This window comes from Microcaecilia unicolor, chromosome 3 (assembly GCF_901765095.1).
Source record: "Microcaecilia unicolor chromosome 3, aMicUni1.1, whole genome shotgun sequence".
Lineage (NCBI taxonomy): Eukaryota > Metazoa > Chordata > Amphibia > Gymnophiona > Siphonopidae > Microcaecilia > Microcaecilia unicolor.
Window position 1 is genome coordinate 219421613 of NC_044033.1, and position 21296 is coordinate 219442908.

The 21296-nt window shown below is 44.5% G+C and overlaps 1 protein-coding gene across 1 annotated transcript in view; it reads right to left on the reverse strand.

The window, feature by feature from the left end:
- The window catches only part of LOC115464378 (zinc finger protein 2 homolog), a 33780-nt gene extending 17913 nt beyond the window's left edge, over positions 1–15867 (reverse strand). The window contains exons 1-2 of the mRNA XM_030194764.1: positions 15713–15867; positions 14269–14426 (exon numbers count right to left, since the gene is read on the reverse strand). Coding sequence (XP_030050624.1) covers positions 14269–14426; positions 15713–15867 — 313 coding nt within the window. The remainder of the gene's footprint in view (positions 1–14268; positions 14427–15712) is intronic.
- Between the last annotated feature and the right edge of the window lie 5429 nt (positions 15868–21296).

The following is a 21296-nucleotide window of genomic DNA, read 5'->3' on the forward strand; positions in this document are numbered from 1 at the left end:
TCCATTTCTGCCGTCTATGCTGCGATCCTTGCCTATTAAAGGTTACATAAATTGGCGCATGATCGGATATTATAGTAGGATCTATTCCCACCTCTTGTATATCTGTGAGACCCCCCTCATTGATCAAGATATAGTCAATCCGAGATTGAGTGTGGTGTGCTCTCGAGTAGTGAGTATAGTCCCTAATGTCGGGGTTTAAAATGCGCCACACATCTATTACTTCCAATGTATCACACATCAAAGGGATTCCTTTCATATGATCTCCTATCCCACCACCCGTATTAGATGTTTCATCCATGCTGGCGTCTGCCACTCTGTTAAAGTCTCCCTCAATCACTGTCCGTATATGTGGTTCTTGTAATTTAATTTTTTGAACCCGTGTAATTAAGGTCCAGAAGAACCTTTTGCTATACACATTTGAGGCGTACACATTTACCAATAACATCGGTACTCCATCCACCATCACCTTTGCTATGATGTATTGACCCTCAGGGTCTGTATAAACATAATTCTGGGTCACCTGTAGCGTTTTGTGGGTCAAGATCACCACCCCTGCTTTTTTCCCCACTGCTGGAGCCTCTATCAAAGTACCTACCCACCATGACTTAAGCTTAGCATGTTCCTGTGATGTTAAATGGGTTGCAGAGAGCGCTGCTTGTAAGATGCACCGTTTATGCATGAAGTTTAATATCTTGCAGATAACCACTCGTGGTTTGGCATTTTCCAGCTGACGAGGCCCCAGGCGATGGGCACGTTCTATGCGTAGAGGCCCCAGTGTTGCTGGAAATTCGATCTGTGTTGTCAGCCATTGTTCCAAGGTTCTTTCCAACTGCCGGACACCCAGAGCTTCTGGCAGGCCCACCAGGCGGATATTGTTCCGCCTGGACCGGTTCTCTAAGTCCTCGATTTTACTCTCCAATTCAGCCACTGTTTTCTTTAGGCCCTTCTGAGTGTCTTCCAGTCCCACCACACGGTCCTCAACTTCGCTAGTCCGAGTTTGAAATGCAACACATTCTTTAGTTAACTCACCGATCTTGGCATTTAACTGTTCCAACTTGCCATCTAGCTTTTGGTCGATCGGGGCCAGTCACCGTTCAAGTAGTTCCTCCATCACCTCTTTGAGCTCGGACGTGATCTCAGCCACCCAAGCCGATGAAACCGAAGACCCCGTGTCGAGAGGAGACGCCGCCATTTTGTAGTCGGCCGTCTTCCCCTTCTGTTTGTCTCTCGGCGCTGATCTCGCTGTCATTTTCGGCTTTCGACAATATTTGAAGTATTAGGATCGCTCCCAAAGTCTTGCGTTGCGGATTTTATCCACTTCAGGGAGATAAATTCACTTGCAGATTTATGAACGAGAAGGTTGGCGACGGAGAGAGATTCACCCACGTCTACTCTCCATCACAGCATCACGTGACCTCCTCCACTCATTATTTTATACACCTCTATCATATCTCCCCTCAGCCCTATTTTCTCCAAGCTGAAGCTTCTGAGAGCTAGCCCCACACAGCAGAACAGCATCATTGGAAGGCCCCCACCCAGCCTCTACATATATCCCACACTGCTAAACCTGCCCTCTTTTAATCTATGAGGGGGGAAACAGGTAAACCACGGTAAAAATCGCGGGACCGGCAAAGATTTCCAGAATTTTACCATGGATGCAAACTGCAGTTATTTCCCTGCCCCTGCAGTATGTTTGAAAATGCACTTGCCTTATTTTATTACTACTGTTTCACAGAGAGCTAATAAGGGAAGGGCTTGACTTGTGCTGAACTTAAGTTCAGTCAGTCTAAAAGGTGGCAACATTGTCCATTTCAGCTCACTACTAGCTGCAGCGCCAAGTTCATACAAAGTTAATTATGTTCAATGGAGAATAAATCTGTTGGCTCAAGCTCTTTGCTAAGTAAATGAATATTTCCATCACTGTTTCATTATTGCTTGCTGCCAGTATTACATATTAAGGGCATTTGTTTTAAACTTTGTTTTAATTCGTTTATTCAGTCCTTACATGCACATCATTTTGCTTTTTAAACCCAAAGGTGAATTCTAAGGGTGGTTAAACAATTAGGTATAAACTGTGTTGTTTCTGACTTTACTTGTTTTGGACTGCTTTGTAAGTGGGGCAGGGAAGAAGTGTAGGGGAGGGGATGTTTGTGAAAGGGGGGGAAGGGGGGAGGGAGGGAAGATGGGGGTGGGGGTGTATGTATCTTCTATTTTTGCTTCATAAATGGCAGTTCAGAATATTGTTTGTTCTTTTTATACTGCAATAAAAACATTTAAATATAAATTCAGCTGTTTGAGGCTTCTGTGGACGGGGACAGAGTTTGCGGGACGGGGTGGGGATGGGGCAAACTTTGTCCCCATGTCATTCTCTAGTGCGTACCACTGACTTATCTGGATATTTTTTTTAACACATGCTACTGAGGTATTTTTGTGGATGTGTCTTTAGACAGAATCATTATGGCCCCAAAATCTCTCAATCGTATAGAGTTTTCTTGCTTTCTCTCTCTCTCTCTCTCTCTCTCTGTCTGCCTTTTCCAATAACCCCCATCCTCCCCTCTCTGTATAATTATTTCAACACAGCTTTCAGAAAAGCTGAGTAAAAAAACATATCTTCAGAAGAGGTGCAGGCAGGAAAGGGTAAATCAGGCACATAAGCACCGCCACGCTGGGAAAATAACAAAGGTCCATGAAGCCCAGCACTCTGTCTCCGACAGCGGCCAATCCAGGCCCCAAGAATCTGGCAAAAACCCAAAATTTAATAACGGTCAATGGACTTTTCCTTCAGGAAAATATCCAGACCCCCTTTAAACTCAGCAAGGCCAGCTGCCGTCACTACCTTCTCCGGCAATGAGTTCCAGAGTCTAACTATGCGCTGAGTAAAGAAAAACTTTCTCCGATTTGTTTTAAACCTACCACATTCTAAATTCATCTTGTGTCCCCTGGTTCTATTATTGTTAGAAAGTGTAAACAAATGCTTCACATCAGTCCACTCTACCCCACTCATTATTTTGTACACCTCTATCATATCATGACATCATCAATGTGGTGGGGGCTGAGTAGGAGGGGCTAACATTGTGACATCAGCAGAGTATCAGCAGCTTCAAGACCAAGAGTCAGGCTGATCTTCATTGCCGACCAGATTCTCTGGAAAGAGCCATGGGCCATTGCTGTTGCTTACGCAATGCTAAGATTGCCCCATCTGAGGGTGGGGGGTAGAGACGTCACTGCAGCTGTTCCTGATTCTTCCACCGCAGGGGTGGTGGAAGGATGCAGCACGTCTAGGAGGCAGGAACACCATCCCAGCTGCAGTGACCAGGATAGGCCTGCAGCAGGCGTAGGCATTTAGGCATTATAGACAGGTGGACCTCCCTCCAGAGCCGGAAAGCAGCATTTCTGACGCTTCCAGCATGAAGACAAATGTTGCCTGCCGTTCCACGGCGGTCGCACTCTTGTCTTTCCCGTCTAAACAGGAAGAGGAAATGAAGAGCCCGGAGGTGATGGAAGCCGGCGTTTGAAGGAGACACCTTTGAACTTGTTCTCAGGGTCTCCTTCTATGGCCTGTCCCCAAGCACTACCATCGCTAGGGGGCATTTTTTATTAGGCAATGCCACTGCCATCTCCTCCTGGCTCTCCCCATCCTTTTCTCTTTCTGAGGCCCATGCCAGAGGAAGCCCGATCGGCTACACCTCCAATCCCTAGCCATTTCAGCACTGGGGATAGCTGCCGGGGTGTCTCTACCCAAAAGAAGCAACAGCTACATAACTGTTATTTATTCCATTTGGAGGGATCTTAAACTTGGGTTGGGCAATACTTATAACCATTTTCTCTTTCTTTAAACCACAGAGAGGAAGAAATGTGAACTATGAAGAAGAAGAAATGTAAACGTTTAAATAAACTTTCAATAAACTTGGAATTAAATATTCTTGTGTGTCTTACATAGTTATTTTGTTCAATAAAGAGATTAAAACAAAAAAAGACATCTCTGTGTCACAAAATTCTGCTGCTGGATTGGGGGGGGGGGGGGGCAGAGGGAAGCAGAGGGTGAGGTGCTGCTGAGAAAGACCCACACTGACTGAGGGAGGAGGGAGGGATGAGAGAGAAGGATCTCTATAGAGGTGAAGGCTTCATCTATGTATATAAATTATTATTATGTATATAAATTATGTAAATACATAAATATTATAAATATATAAGTAAACTCTCTTCAAAAATGAAACCCTAATATGTCACAGTCTGCATGCACTGCAACATCATAGAAATAGAAAGAAATGCATTTCTTCCTGAACAGTGCAAAATATAAAGATCGCCAATGTAAATTCTCAAAACTGGCATATTCGATCACTACATTGAAAATAAAATCATTTTCCTACCTTTGTTGTCTGTTGATTTTATTTTTCTAATCATGTTGATCCCAGCCTCTAGTTCTGCTTCCTCTGTCTGTACTCTTAACTCTGTTTCCAGGGCCTATATCTATTCTCTCCTTTCTTCACTTTCTGTCCTACGTCCATCTTTGGCACTGATTTTTCACATTCAGTTTTCTTCCATTTTCCTGCCTCCTTCTCAAATCTATCTCCTTTTCAATCTCTTTCCCTCCCCCTCCATCTATGTGCAGCATCCCCTCCCTTTCTCTTCACTACCCTTGCATCCAGCATCAGTGTCCGTGTCCCTTACTGAAGGCAAAATTATATTCAGGTACACTGTTGAGGAACTGTTGCACCGGAAATGTGATCCTCGCCTGATGGAAGTGGAAGAGATCTTATACCAGAAAAATAATGTAAATCCCCTGGTGGCGGAGCAAGGTATTACAATGATGGTACCAAATATGTCACAGTGTTTCCCCAAATGACTCAACGCCAACCAGGGAGTTTAACAATAACAAGAAAATATTTTTTATTATTTGAATTATATTTAAATGTTAGTAAAATTTTACCAACTTGCAAATTTAACATATGTATTTCAATTACGGATTTGCAACATAATAAATCAGTTTAGTCTCTAGAAACATTGAGAGCATTTTCAGATGAGTACAAATATTACTTACATAAATCATTTAAGCACATTCAATTTTGCAAAACACTAGATTCTTTAAAGTTTCTTTTCTCCTATCTTTCAGATTTCAGAAGGCCTTCAAGGATCTCAACAGGTAAGTTTTCCCCTACTTTTTTAAATTTATTTTTTATTTTAGTTACCTTTCATTTATTGTTCAGGTTTCCTTTACTATTTTCTCTTATGTGCACTATTTTTAATAGTTTCAGTCACTTAGTTATTCTCTTTGTTTTCTCTCTGGCTCTCTTGAACGGTGGGCGCCTTTTCTTTCAGGTGATGATCTCCAGCATCAACTTTCTTCCAGTCTTTTCCTAGTAACATGTTCTCACCAATACAGCTCCCTCCCAACTTCCAGCCTGAGCTGTTTATCACTCTCCTGAGAGTTCCATCAGCCTTTCAGAATACTCAGTGCATGCACACAGACTACTCAGCTTCACTGCACTTCTCGCTGCCTCTACACCAGATCTAGAAGGAGCCAGGTAATGTAATCACCCCTCTGTGTTCCGTTGGGTAGGTGCGTACCCCCGAACCCTGATGGTTGTAGTCGCGCCAGGTAGGGATTTTACACCACAGAACACAGGAGGTGATACAGGTTCACTAACCACGCTGTACGCTCTCAAAGAGTGCACAGGGAAAAGAAACTAAAATTGGATTCTATTTGTGTTAAGGAGACACAAATGCAGTTCAGTTGTTACCATAAAGTTAACATTTATTTTATTAAGAGCAAATGGAAAACTTAATTAATATCTCTTTTAGCAGTAAATAATTCCCTGTTTGTTTTCTTCTATTACAGATGCTGCTCAGCTTAACTAAAATAGCAGCTTAGATCAGATAAGTATTTCTCCCATAACCCTAAATGTCAAATGTATTCTTATCTAACTTTAAATTTTAAACATATAATCACAAGAGAATAATACTTTGTGTGCACTTGTTATATCTTGCAGGAACTCTGAACAGTGATCACCACAGGTAAGTATTAGTCTTTATGTTTGTGCAAAATAGGCACCACACAGTAGCAGCCACCACCTCGCGCTGATTTTGCTCGGGATCTGTCTTGCATTGGGGCCCAAGATATTTTCAGGAACTTCCTTGCGACCGTCGCCTCTGTACCTACACCTCACTGTTAAGCAAATCAAAAGGAAGAAAAACCCTAACTCCCTACCAATGTTTCCCCCCCCCCCCCCCCCCCCCACACACACACTAATGTCATTAATTAAAATTGGATTTTAAAACATTGGGCAACAACTAACTAACAAAATTAAAATAACAATACCCTCGCTAATACCCCCTAGTCTTACTTATATAATCTCTAAACTAAAGAGCACTACCATATATACACCACCTCTCACCATTAACACCCACCTATCTCCACTCATATAACATTTCACCCAAAAATCACAAAATTCTTATAAATCACCTCTCTCCAGCATCCAACCTTCATACAATACTTCCTCTGCCACCAAACTCACAACTCAGCCACCTTCAACCTCCACAAACCCACTCCAAAACCACACCTCAGCCACACCACCAAAAACACTTCCTCTCACCTCCACAGTCACCAGCGCTCTGCCAACTGCCTCACTGACTGTTACCTGGGAAACGGACTCTTGGCTTGGGGTTCCAAACCCAGCCAGCCAATCCCGAGTCCTGCTCAACATTCCGAAACTTCCTGCTGACAAGCGGAATGTTGAGCAGCACTACTCAATCTCCATTTTAATTGGAAAATTCCCATAGGAATCAATGGGATAATCAATAATTACAATAAAAACCCTCCAAATTTTCACCAAACTATCCCAAATTTTCACCAAAAATCAAACTTCCTGTGCTCTATTAACCTATGTTTTTTAAATTTTAAAATATCCACTTTTAACCCCCGCCTCACAACAACCTTCCAAAAATCCCTGTAAAAATTCCCCCAAAATTTAAAACCTCCCTCAAAAATTCCAAAACCTTCCGGACACACTACGTCAAATTTAAAAAATTAACTCTTTCCTAACCCCTTAAAACCGGACCCCCCCCTCAAAAGACGCCCTAAAAATATTAAAATTCACAAACTAAACCATCAGAAAAATAAAGAAAAACCCCCCAAACCCAAAACAGCAAACAGAAATTAAATCCGACCAATCCCTGATTTTTAAAAAATAAAAAAAACCTATTTATACAATTTAAAAATTAACCAATTAAAATTTGGGGTTTAAAACCCTCTCACCTGATTGCTGATTTTCTCCACACCCAACGCCTCCCATTGGATCCGGTCCTGGACGTCCGAAAACAAAAACGGAAGCAAAAATAAAAAACATCCAAAGCCCGGCCCAAAATTTAGGCCCCGGCTTCGGCCTACATGGAAAAACGCGCGTTCCCGATTTCTGCATGAGGCTCGCCACCCCATGCACATGCCCCCTCGCTTCGCGACGTCCTCCTCTCGCCGGCCATCTTCTTCATTGGGATGCAGGCCTTCCCCCGCATCACTGCCTTCTGCAGCGCTCCTCTTCAGCCCCAAAAACGGGCCCAATGACCCTCCCGGACATCCACTTGCCCGGGGACGTGCCCAAGCGTCCCCGGGAGACTGAAAAACTTCAGCACTACCTCCTGCAGCGTCCACAGCCACCGCACCGGCCTCCGACAGGCCCCGACGATGCCGGCGCTGCCCCTAGGCTCCCGGAGACGTGCCTATTTGTCTCTGGGAATAAAAAATGCACCACTGCCCCAGGCAGCATCTCCTTCGCCGCTCTCTCTCTCTCTCCTTCTGCCCCGAACTCCTAAAACGCAGCGCTGTCTCCCCAGTCAGCGCTCCGCTACCCAAAAACAACTCAAAATGGGCCTGAAAATTCCCAGCTTACCTCCGCTCTCCCCAAACCACCAGCACAGCCAGCCCAAACCTAAAAATGGCTCAAAATGGCCCCCAAACCACCCTGCAGATGCCCTGTCACCTTAACCACCTCAGAAAGACCATCTAACGGCCTCGAAGCTGGCATTGCGCCCCAAGATGATTCCCCGGGTAAGTATTTATATATATATATATATATATATAAAAATATATATATATTTTTTTTTTAAATTAACCCTATTAACCCTTTGTTACATTCGCGCTGGCTTAAAAATGAATATTGTCCTCAATATTCTCATACACTCCAACATTCATGAACTCCAACCTTCACTCAACCACATTCTAATCATTTACATCCACTTCCTTCATCTACCAAACTCACCAACAAACTATCACCCAGCATAACTCAACCTCTCACCTTAATCATACCTAACAACCCATATAACCACCCTTCAGTTTTCAAATATCCCTTCCAAGCAAACAACCTGTACCAACCATTTTAAGCAAAACTCAAAACCCTCTTTATAACCCCATATAATCTCCTCCCCAACCCAGCTAACCTGGTTAATTTACATATATTCATAACCAAACTTTTCCTTTCCAAAACAACTTTTGACATTATAACAATACAATAATTTTGTTCTGGTTGGGGAATGTGCGCAAGATCTGATGAAGTGTGCGGTTAAATCTTTCGCACCTCCTGTTCCCCTGTGGGTGATATGGTGTCGTACTGGTCTTTCAGATCCCGTACCAATTGCACAGTTCTTTGATCACAGCAGATTCGAACGCCGGTCCTTGGTCCGAATGTATCCTCTCTGGGGGCCCATAAACAGCGAACCAGCATGTTACCAACACCCTCGCGGTCGTTCGAGCCGTTTGATTTCTGGTCGGCACAGCTATGGTGAACCTGGAGAACATGTCCGTCATTACCAATACGTTCTCGAATCCCCCGCTGTCTCTCTGCCAAAACTTCCTGCAGCCGTATCACATTAAAACAGCACAATTCCGCTCGTTGTCTGGGAAAGAGTTCCTTAGAGAAACAACATCTTCTACAACGTTGTATCCACTCCTCAACATCCTTTTTCATGTTCACCCAGAAGAACTCCTTCCTTAGGTTCTTAAACATTGTTTCAGCTGCATAATGGCCCATTTGATCATGATACCTCTCCAGGACCTCTCCCTTAGACTCTCAGGTACAACTAACAGCCACATATCCGCCCCATTCCGACAGTTCTCATAAGTTCGGAACAGCACCCCTTCTTTCAGCTGCAGCCTTGTCCAGTGCTTCCACAATGACCTTCTTCTTGAGTCGTCCAGCTCTTCCGCCCCAGGATGGTGATTCGATTCCAACCAGGATATAATGCCTTTCAAAACCTTATCCTCTCTTTGTATCTTCCAAATTTCGGCCATCTGTTCCACCACAAACACCCTGCTGCACTCCTTCCGAGCTCCAACTTTTTCTTTACCCCATTTCACCGAAATTAGCGCACATGGGAACTTCAGAAAATCCTTCTCCATATCTCCTTCCTCTCTCTCTGGTTCCTCGTACTCAGGCAGACGAGAGAGTGCATCAGCGACAACATTATTCCTTCCGGGCTTGTATTCCACCTCAAAATTCTACTACTACTACTACTACTTAACATTTCTAAAGCGCTACTAGGGTTACGCAGCGCTGTACAATTTAACATGGAAGGACAGTCCCTGCTCAAGGAGCTTACAATCTAAAAGACAGGTGTACAATCTGGAGACAAGTGTACAATCTAAAAGACAAGTGTAGAGTCAATCTGATAGGGCATACTATATTTCTCGAAAGGTTAGGTGCCGAAGGCAGCATTGAAGAGGTGAGTTTTAAGCAGAGATTTGAAGACGGTTAGAGAGGGGGCTTGGCGTAGGGGTTGAGGAAGATTGTTCCAGGCATAGGGTGAGGCAAGGCAGAATGAGCGGAGCCTGGAGTTGGCAGTAGTGGAGAAGGGTACTGAAAGGAGAGATCTGTCCTGTGAGCGGAGGTTACGGGTGGGAACATAGGGGGAGATGAGGGTAGAGAGGTAGTGAGGAGCCGCAGACCGGGTGCATTTATAGGTAAGGAGTAGAAGCTTGAATTGTATGTGGTATCTGATTGAAAGCCAGTGAAGTGACTTGAGGAGAGGGGTGATATGAGTATATCGGCTCTGGCAGAATATAAGATGTGCGGCAGCGTTCTGAACGGATTGAAGGGGGGATAGATGGCTAAGTGGGAGGCCGGTGAGGAGTAAGTTGCAGTAGTCAAGGCGAGAGGTAATGAGAGCGTGGATGAGAGTTCGTGTGGTGTGCTCAGAGAGGAAAGGGCGAATTTTGCTGATGTTGACGAGGAAGAAGCGACAGGTCTTGGAAGTCTGTTGGATATGCGCAGAGAAGGAGAGGGAGGAGTCGAAGATGACTCCGAGGTTGCGGGCAGATGGGACGGGGAGGATGAGGGTGTAATCAACTGAGATAGAAAGTGGAGGAAGAGGAGAAGTGGGTTTAGGTGGAAAGACGAGGAGCTCGGTTTTGGACATGTTTCCCGGTCAAGGCATGCAAAGGGGCTGCGATCTGGGCAAAAGTTTCTACAAACCATCTGTAGAAACTAGCGAAGCCCATGAAGCTTCGTACTTCCGTCTTGCTAGAGGGTATTTTCCAGTTCTGCAGAGCGTTCACCTTCTCGGGGTCAGCGGACACCCCCTCACTTGACACGATGTACCCTAAGAATCAAACTTCTCGTCCAAGTAACCTGCATTTTGAAGGTTTCAACTTCAGGCCACTCTCCTCCATTCTCTGGAGAACCAAACCCAGTCTTCTAAGATGTTCATCAAAGGTTGGAGCAAAGACCAAAATGTCGTCGAGGTACAACAGGAGGATCTCGAGAACATATTCGCTCAGGACTGACTCCATAAGTCTCTGAAAACTCGCCAGCGCATTACAGAGACCAAACAGCATGCGAGTCCACTCAAACAGACCGAAAGGTGTGGTAACAGCTGTCTTTTCTCTATCAGTCGGGCACATTCCCATCTGGAAGTAGCCCGACGTCATATCCAGGGATGAAAACCAACTTGCCGCTCCCAGCGCATCCAAGGACTCATCAATTCAGGTAAAAGGGTAGGCGTCCCGAATCGTGACAACGTTTAATCTCCTGTAATCACAGCAGAACCTGAGGCTGCCGTCCTTCTTCTTTATAACCACGGCTGGTGAAGCCCATGGACTATAACTTCACTTCAAGATTCCTTGCTTTACTAGATCTTGTACGTGGGAGTTAAACTGCTCGAAAATGTGGGGCGAAACTCTCCGGAATGGCTGTTTGATTGCTGACGAATCTCCGGTGTTGATCTTATGGGAGACCAGATCAGAGAACTCGATGTCCGTGTCACAGCTGGAAAATGCCGCTCTATGTTTCCATAAAAGGTCTTTTAACTTCCTGACCTGATCTGGAAGTAAGTTTTCCCAATTCACTTTAACTTTTGGAATTTCTGATTCCCAATCATCACTCTTCTCTACCGGTGACTCGGTTCTTTCTGCATCTCCGCAATTTGACATCTTCCGGGAATCATGATATCCCTTGTTCCCACATTTATCACTCTGACCAATGCACTGCCTCGCTGTTGTCTAACCAGAGTATTGGCAACCATTACTTTATCGGGTAGGTTAATTCTCCGTGAGGCAGACACCAAAACCACATCTGCATTCTTCCGGATCTGTTGGCATTTTCCTAACAATACTCTCTCAGACATAACTGGGATTATCTGCCCAACATTCTCTTGCAACTTCACCATACCCCGTACTTCACCAGATTTTGCAACAGACTTCTTCGGTATTTTAGACAGGATGCTGGCAATCTTCACCGGTTCTAGCGTGAAATGAGATAAATCCTTGAACAGACTTTCGAGGTGTTGCAGTACATTCATGCCAACGATGCCCTGTACTGAACACCTTTCCACCTGACCATCTCTGAAGTTATCTTTCACCACAAAAATACACCTCTCCGGAACAAGCTGTCCAAGACACTGCACATCAGCATCAATGTACCCTAGAACCGGCAGTTCTGTTCCATTGACCACCACCAGCGTTAGTTGGCTGGCATCCTGCAGGCGATCAGTATTCTTGAAATTCTTGTAGAAAAAACTGGCGAGTATTGTCAATACGCTGGAGCCAGTATCAACCGTGCATTCTGTATCTACTCCATTGATTTTCACCATTATGACCGGACTGGTTCCAATGACCCGCTCACCATGAAGTTTCTCTTCCTGCATTCCCTCACTCTCAGAATGCTTCTGCATCTGCACCATAGGTTTCACCCCCCTTCGAGGGACCTTCAACACGAGGATTCCCGCTCGTACTTGGTTGTTCCTCTGTGTTATCCCTGCTCTCACCAGGACCAGGGCGGACGATTCTTTCGCTCTGGCAATCTCTCGCAAAATGGCCCAGCTCCCAGCACCGGAAACAAATCACCTCTCCTGTATTCATTCTAGAAGCACTACCGGGTTGACTGGTCCTTTGATACTCTCCCCTCGAATCAAGGCTAGGATATGCCCGACTGTTCCTCTCCCGTCTCTGTCTCTCCCACTCTTCCTCCTGTCTTTCACAGATTCTAGAAAACATTGTCGTCATCTGATGCATCATAGCCAACATACGGGACTCTTCCGGACGACCTTGATCCTCAGCTTCTTCTCTGGGCCTCTGAACCAGCAGAAATAGAGTACTTAGGCGTGAAGGCTGGAGGCACTGTGGACTGCACTGATCTTTTTATTGTCGATGCTGTTGGCGCCTGGCAAGCAAGGAGTAGTTTGAGGGAAGGTGGGTGGATTGGGCAGGGCGGGGTTGATGTGGAGGGACACTGTGCAGCATAAAGAGACTTGAAGGGAGAGGAGAGAGAGAAGGAGATGCTGAAGCACTAGGGGTATGGAGATCGAGAACAGGAGAGGAGATGGAAGATGTTGGACCATGTTCGGGGGGGGGGGGGGGGGAGGTGAACAATAAGGGATGGTGCTAAATGGGGCAGGATATGCTAGACTAGGTGTGGGAATATGCTTTACCATATGGGAATATAGAGGTGGCATAGAGGAAAAGAGAGTGAAGATACCAGAGTGGGGAGGGAAGGGAGCAAGAGAGAGGGAGATGCTAGAGCATGTGATGGTAGGCAGAAGGAGAGTAGATAGAAGGTGGTGGACAATATAGGGGGAGGAGAGGCAAGATGGGTAGGTGTTAGTTCAGGAAGGGAAACAGAAACAAAAGGAGATGAGATGAAAGATGCTGGGCCTTATTTTTTTTTTGGGGGGGGGGTCAAGAGGGGTAGATGAAGGACCACACTGGAGTAGGGAGATGAAGTGGAGGAGAGGGGACATATCAGACTATGTTGTGTGGGTGGCAAGAAGGGAGATGCTGGACCATATTAGGGGGGAGGGAAGAGAGAGGAAATATGCTGGATACGGGGAGGAAGGAATAGGGAAAGGGGAGAACTGGACTGGGAAGGAAGCTGAAGCTGACAGCAGGGTGGGAGAAGGGGCCATCATGTTAGGTCTGATGCTGGGGCTGAGGCAGTGCTTGGTAATGGGAGAAGGGAGATGACTGGGTTTGATTTGGGAGAAGTACCTCATGCTGGGGTTGACATGTGTCCTGGGGCTGAGAGAAGAGTGCTTATGCTGGCAAGTAGCAGTGAAAGAAGACGGCTGATGTTGGGGATTGAGAAGACCACAAACTGGAGGAGGAAAGAATTTGAAGAATCCCTGATGCAGCCAAGAGGGCGAAACGTAGCGCTATGTCGGAATAATGTCTGTATGAGGAAGCAGCTACATTATTCATGAACAGAAACTAAGATTAGAGCCAAACAGAGGTTGGCAGCGGTGGCGGGGGGAGTGGCAGCAGGGAGGCAGGCCAAAATATGCTCCCCCACTTTGGGTTCTGGCCCCCCTATCCCGGTCTGGCTACGCCCCTGCCTCATGTGCACCTTTCTTTAAATTAGTCACCTGATTTTCTAACTCCTCTTACTCTCTTAACTATATGTTCCATCTTTGCTCGTACCCTACACTATCAGTTAAAATGTTCTATTACGTATTGTGTTGACATTGTAAGTAGTAACTATGCCATACTTTGTATTGTTATTTGAATATTTTTATTGTCTATTGCTCATGTTTGATCTATTCTTACTGTACACCGCCTTGAGTGAATTCCTTCAAAAAGATGGTAAATAAATCCTAATAAATAAAATATATAAATAAACCAGACATTTTCTGTGACACTATCCTGTTAAGTGCTGCTGAATATGCCCAATTAGCCCCAGAAGAGAGATTTAAGCAGCCAGAGGCTTCTCATTTTAAATATCAGTTCCTTAGTGAATAAATGAATACTACAAAGTAACAGTGGGGGAGGTGACAGATTAGCATATTTACCTTGTGAAATCAGGAAGCCATGAATTTCCTTGATGATCTTCTTGTACAGTTCCTTCTGCCTTTCTCCTAGAATGTCCCACTCCATTTCCAAGAAATAAGCAGCGACATCCCTGAATGTGACCATTACCTGTGTATTAGGAATAGAGTTGGGATACTTGCTTAGATCAAGCTCATTTGTATAGTATTCAGTAGTTAAATTTTTATTCCTTTATTGGCTGAAGACTGAAGATCTGAGTGCAGATTGTTTCATGGTTGGGCTCATTTTCGAAAGAGAAGGTCGTCCATCTTTCTACATAAATCGGAAGATGGACGTCCTTCTCCCAGGGACGTCCAAATCGGTATAATTGAAACCCAATTTAGGACGTCTCCAACTGCACTCCGTTGCAAGGATGGCCAAAGTTCAAGGGGGCGTGTCAGAGGTGTAGCGAAGGCGTGACTTGGGCGTGCCTAACACTTGGACGTCCTTGACCCATAATTGAAAAAAAACAAGGACGTCCCTGACGAACACTTGGATGTTTTCACCCGGACGTGTTTTTATTACGACTAAGGCACAAAAAGGTGCCCGAAATGACCAGATGACCACCAGAGAACATCGGTGATGACCTCCCGTTACTCCCCTAGTGGTCACTAACCCCCTCCACCCTCAAAAAACATCTTTAAAAATATGTCGTGCCAGCCTCAGATGTCATACTCAGGTCCATGACAGCGCATGCAGGTCCCAGGAGCAGTTTTAGTGGGTACTGCAGTGCACTTCAGACAGGCGGACCCAGGCCATTACCCACCCTACCTGTTACATTTGTGGAGGAAACAGCAAGCCCTCCAAAACCCACTGTACCCACATCTAGGTGCCCCCCTTCACCTGTAAGAGCTATGGTAGTGGTGTACAGTTGTGGGTAGTGGGTTTTGGGGGGCTCAACACACAAGGTAAGGGAGCTATGTACCTGGGAGCAATTTATGAACTCAACGGCAGTGTCCCCTAGGGTGCCCGGTTGGTGTCCTGGCATGTCAGGAGGACCAGTGCACTACAAATGTTGGCTCCTCCCATGCCCAAATGGCTTGCATTAGGATGTTTTTGACATGGACGTCTTTGGTTTCGAAAATCGCCGAAAGTCAGAAACGTCTATGTCTAGGGATGTCCAAATTTAAGGATTTTGACGTCCCTGACGGAATTTTCAAAACGAAAGATGGACGTCCACCTTGTTTTCAAAATACGGGTTTCCCCGCCCCTGGATTTTGCCGTTTTGCAAGGACGTCTAAATTGCAACTTGGACATCACTTTTGAAAATGTCCCTCGGTATCATACAGAAGTCAAGAACTTGAAGGATACTAAAGGAAGCTGCATAGAAACAGAAAATGAAGGCAGACAAAGACCATATAGCCTATCCAGTCTGCCCCTATCCAAGCTATCTACCCTCCCCTTCATTCCCTTAGAGATCCTATGTACCTGTCCCAAGCTTTCATAAATTCAGAAACAGTTTTCGTCTCCACCAGCTCCACCGGGAGGCCGTTCCTTGAGTTCCCCACCCTTTCCGTGAAGAAGTATTTCCTCGGGTTACTTCTGAGTTTACCACCTTTCACCTTCACCTTATGACCCCTCATTCCTGAGCTTCCTTTCAATTGAAAGAGACTTGCCTCCTGTGCATTTATGTCACATAGGTATTTAAATGTCTCCATCATATCGCCCCCTCCCACCTTTCTTCAAAAGTATACATATTATCTTTAAGTCTGTCCTCATCTGCTTTATAATGAAGACTACTGACTATTTTAGTAGCTGCCCTCTGAAGCGACTCTATCCTGTTTATATTTATTTATTTATTTGCTGCATTTGTATCCCACATTTTCCCACCTATTTGCAGGCTCAATGTGGCTTACATTATGTTGCAAAGGCATTATCATAAACAATGTAAGAGGTTTGGCCTAATTTTACATATTACTGTGTAAGAAATTAGGTAAATAGGGTCAGTAGAATGATGTCATGTTTGTGCCCCTGTTTCATGCTCTCATGCATCTCGCCACCTGGTGGTCAGACCTGGTGGCTGCGATGGACTGTCTGTTTACTGTTTTCCATGTCCCAGAAGTCATGCCGGTCCGGTCCAGATCTTCCAGCCTCCCAGACTGTCTTGAGATGTTTGGAACCTTGCAGCACCTATACGTTGCCTTCATGAACGACCTGGAACTTTCTACTTTGCCTTGGCAACAGAGGTCATCTGATGAGCTTCTCGTCGGTGAGTGTTGTTGCTGCGCTACCTGTTCTTCTTATCCTGCTTTGGACCTGCCCTGCTTGTTTCCTGGTTTATTCTTCTGCTTGCTGCCTGCCCAAGACTCGGCATGTTACTGGTTTATTCTACTGCTTGCTGCCTGCCCAAGACTCTGCGTGTTTACTGGTTTATTCTACTGCTTGCTGCCTGCCCAAGACTCGGCATGTTACTGGTTTATTTTACTGCCTGCTGCCTGCCCAAGACTCTGCGTGTTTCCTGGTTTTACTGCTTGCCGCCCACCTAAGACTCTGTTGGGTTTTCTGGAAGCTACTACTGTGCCTTGCCTGGCCTGCTCCAGCTTGCTCTACTTCAGCTGCAGCTTCAGTCCGGCTGCTCCAGTCCTGGTTGTATCTAACTGACTGTGTTCTGCCTTGTCTCTTGTTTGGGTGTTTCTCCTGCCACTGCCGCTCCTCGGTAGTGGCCCAAGGGCTCATGAACCTAGTCTCCGCCTGGAAAACCTAACAATGATATACATAACATAAAAGTAATAACAGGTAAGATATAATGATCAGTAATGATAATATTTTTAACAATCAGATTAGAAGGGATCAATATTAGTTGGTTCAGATATAGATTGGAATCAAGTCAATAAGGAGGATTCTTATTGTAAGTCTCTTCGAACAGGTGCATCTTCAGTAACTTCCGGAAAGTTGTTAAGTCGTTTATTGTTTTTATAGTATTCGGTAGTTTATTCCATGATTTTGTACAGAGGTATGTGAAGGTAGATGCGTGCATTGATTTGTATTTAAGTCCTCTGCAATTTGGGTAGTGGAGGTTTAGGAAGGTACGTGATGATTGATATTTCGTGCTGGTAAGTCAATTAGGTCTGACATGTATGATGGGGCCTCTCCATGGATGATTTTATGAGTTAAGGTACAGATTTTGAATACAATTCGGTCTTTTAGTGGAAGCCAATGTAATTTTTCTCTGAGGGATTTAGCACTCTCATATTTCGCCTTTCCAAATATGAGTCTAGCTGCAGTATTTTGGGCAGTCTGGAGTTTCTTAATGGTTTTTTCTTTGCATCCTGCGTAAATGGAGTTACAGTAATCCAGATGGCTTAGTACTAGTGATTGCACCAGTGTGCGGAATACTTCCCTTGGGAAAAAAAGGTTTCACTCTTTTCAGCTTCCACATTGCAAAAAACATTTTCTTAGTAACATTCTGTACCGCTATGGATTTACAGCCTGTCTCACTAACACAGACTGCTCAATGATTACCATGGATTCTTTTGGATTCGTGATAAGTAAATGAAACCTTTATTAGAGGAATGTTTAGGCCTTGGTTGGAAAGTGATCTGGCCAATGGTAACATCATTAAATTAAAGAGAATTGGTGAAAGCGGTGAGCCCTGAGGCACTCCACATCCATGTCTCCATGGTGATGATATGATCGACTTAGATATCACTTGAATAAGATCTTATAGTTAGGAAGTTATAAAACCAGTTCAATACATTTCCACCCAGCCCAAAGTATTCAAGGATGTTTAATAGAACACCATGGTTAACCATGTCAAAAGCACTAGACATGTCAAATTGGAGGAGGAGAACATTGTTGCCAGCTGCAATAATTTGTTTGAATTTAGTCAGGAGTGTTATAAGAACTGTTTCAGTGCTGTGATTGGCACGAAATCCAGATTGGGATGTATGTAATACTGAGAATTTACTCAAGTAATCAGTAAGTTGCTTAGTTACTAGGCTTTCCATTAATTTGACTACAAGAGGGATGGATGCAACTGGGCGATAGTTGGTTATGTCATTTAATTTTTTCTTCTGGTCTTTGGGGATTGGTGTACGTAATATATTACCTTTATCCGTAGGAAAGGATCCATGTTGGAGCATATGGTTTAAGTAAGAGGTGAGATCGGCTAAGAAACATTGAGGAGCAGATTTTATTAAATGACTAGGGCGTGTATCTAATTTTCAAAGGGATTGGGTGAATCTATTGATAGTTTGGGTGACTGTATCTTCAGTTAGAGAGTTAAAATTTGTCCATATTCGGTCTACTGGATATTCATCGGTGTTTGGGTCTAAGTAATCAATAAATGTTTCATAATTAGAGGAGTTAGTTGATAAGGTGTATCTTAGTTTAATGATTTTTTGATTGAAGTATGTGGCTAGATCATTTGCTGATGGGGTATCTGAATTAGTTGAAGTGACCGGCGTAACATCTAGGAGATTATGTACAGATTTTTGAAGGTGGGTCTCCAGAGTTGTACACAATAATCTAAATGAGGTCTGTAAATGAGGTCTATACTAGAAAAAAATATATAGTGCTCCACGAAACGTCGGGGTTACCATTTGTACTAGGCTGCGTATTTGGTTTGCTATTCTCTAAACATCTTACAAAATTTTACAGGCAAAAAATTCAACAGGAATTAGAGAGAATTAAAACTCTTTTAGCCTAGTGGTTAGTGCAGTGGACTTTGATCCTGGGGAACTGAGTTCGATTCCCACTGCAGCTCCTTGTGACTCTGGGCAAGTCACTTAACCCTCCATTGCCCCTGGTACAAAATAAGTACCTGAATATATGTAAACCACTTTGAATGTAGTTGCACAAACCTCAGAAAGGTGGTATATCAAGTCCCATTTCCCTTCCCTTTAATTACGCACCCACCAGCACAGCATCAGATATCAGTTGTAAAGTTATAATAGACTTACAAAATTTAACATCAGTACCTCTGGTAATTATAATTAGACTAATTATATAAAGAAGAGAAAAAGAAGGAAGGAAAGTTTGTTCCTCATACAAAGGTCATAGAACAGAAAGAAAGAAAGAAAGAAAGAAAGATTCTTAGATATAGAGAATTAGTTTCTATGAAGGGGGGAGAGCAGGCCATTTGGATAGATCTGAAACACTCTTTCCAAGCATGCCTAGTTTTTCAGAGTTTCTTTGTCTGCAGTGTGGTTTTATAGGCTGTGGTGAGCATCCACTCTCCTCTACCCTGGACCAATCATAGGTGCTGCATATATGCTGGAGACTTGCAATTCAGTCTTTCATATGTGCTGGAGACTTGCAATTGGTGTCCTTGCCATACCTCTTCTCAGTAAATTACTTTTGTAACAGGATATACCAGGTAGCTGAGTTGCCTTAGCAATGGTGACCAGCCAGAAATTCCTGCAGCATATCTGAAGTAGAACTTTATAGCTTATAGCTAAAAATTATAGGACAGGTCTCTTCAGAGTCTTGTACAGGGGCATTATCACTATCTTTTTCCTACTGGCTGTTCCTCTCTCTATGCATTCAAGCATCCTTCTAGCTTTCCCCGTTGCCTTTTCTACCTATTTGGCCACCTTAAGATCATCAAATATGATGACACACAAATCCTGCTCCTCTTTCATTGTGTTCTACAGTCTAAAAACTGCCGGTACCTGAAGTAGGGTATGTGATTTCTGGGATTAATTTTTTATAAATACTGCTCATTTTTTAAAGATATAATTAGTCCACACCTCAGGCTGAAATTTTGCAGGATTATGCAGTTAATATAGCTCTATCTTGTGGTATAAATAAGTCACATGCCTCACTTTTGGTACCTTTTCACTCAATGGGTCACATATACTTAAGTCTGTATCCTGTCTGACAAGAGGCCTATATACCACAGCTTTAAAACAAAGTCAGCAGGAGAAACTACCAGCCACAGACCCTGTACTCCAGGCTTCTGATTCTGCTCTCTGATCAGTGTGATGGTACTAGTGAAGAGAAATACTACTACTACTACTACTACTACCGTGTTTCCCCGAAAATAAGACATCCCCTGAAAATAAGACCTAGTAGAGGTTTTGCTGAATTGCTAAATATAAGGCCTCCCCCGAAAGTAAGACCTAGCAAAGTTTTTGTTTGGCCCCGATGGGACATGGACACAGAAACCCCCAATAATTTTGCTGCCAGAAATGGAAGTTTCCAGCCAGGAGCCAGCCCGCTGCTCGCCCTCTTCTTCTCCCTCCCTCCGAGTTCGAGCCCGATCGCTGGCTTCTCCCACTCCCTTCTCTCGCCTGCCCCTCTCCTGCATGCCGGCAAGAATTTAAAGGTCATCTTACCGGGGGAAGCAAGATGGCGGCTGTATGAGTAGCAATGGAAGCTGCTCCGAAGGTTTGCAGTTCGCTTTTCCATTTAAAACCACTTTTTCCCTTGTGTTACTATGCCTAAACGAAGAGGCAAACAGAGAATCCGACCCGCGACTCCTGTATTGCCGAGAATTGCTACTATGGACCGCTTCCTAACATCGAGTGTGATGGCGGGACTAACCTCGCTGCCAGGAGGTTCAGGGGAAGGGTCCTCGCTCCCCCGGCTTGAGGCGGAGACATCATTTACGTAGTCCCGAGGAGAGATTTCCTCCTCCAATGCCAGCGACGGCGTCAACTGCGGCCCAGAGTTCCCCGGACGAGCGAGCATCGACGGGGTTTCCTGGAGCGGGCGCCATGGTGTTGCCAGAGACGCCGATGAACCTGTTGGAGGCGGGTGCGGAGCGGAGGAGTGGATGACATTGGAGGAGATCTCACAGAGATAGGGGTTTGCTCGAAGCTTTCCTCTTTGCCTGTCTTGGATTCTCCAAGTAAGTCTTTTTCACCTACCAAACCTCAATTACCCTGGATAACATATGGGAGGCACTTGTGAGATTGGAAGCCTCTTTCACACAGAAATTTACCCAACTACGGTAACACAGAAATTTAATTCTGAACTTGGGAAAATACCTGAATTAGAAGACAGAATGACTTCTCTGGGAAATGACATGGTAAAAAACTCTACTGATATACAAAATTGTCAGTACACT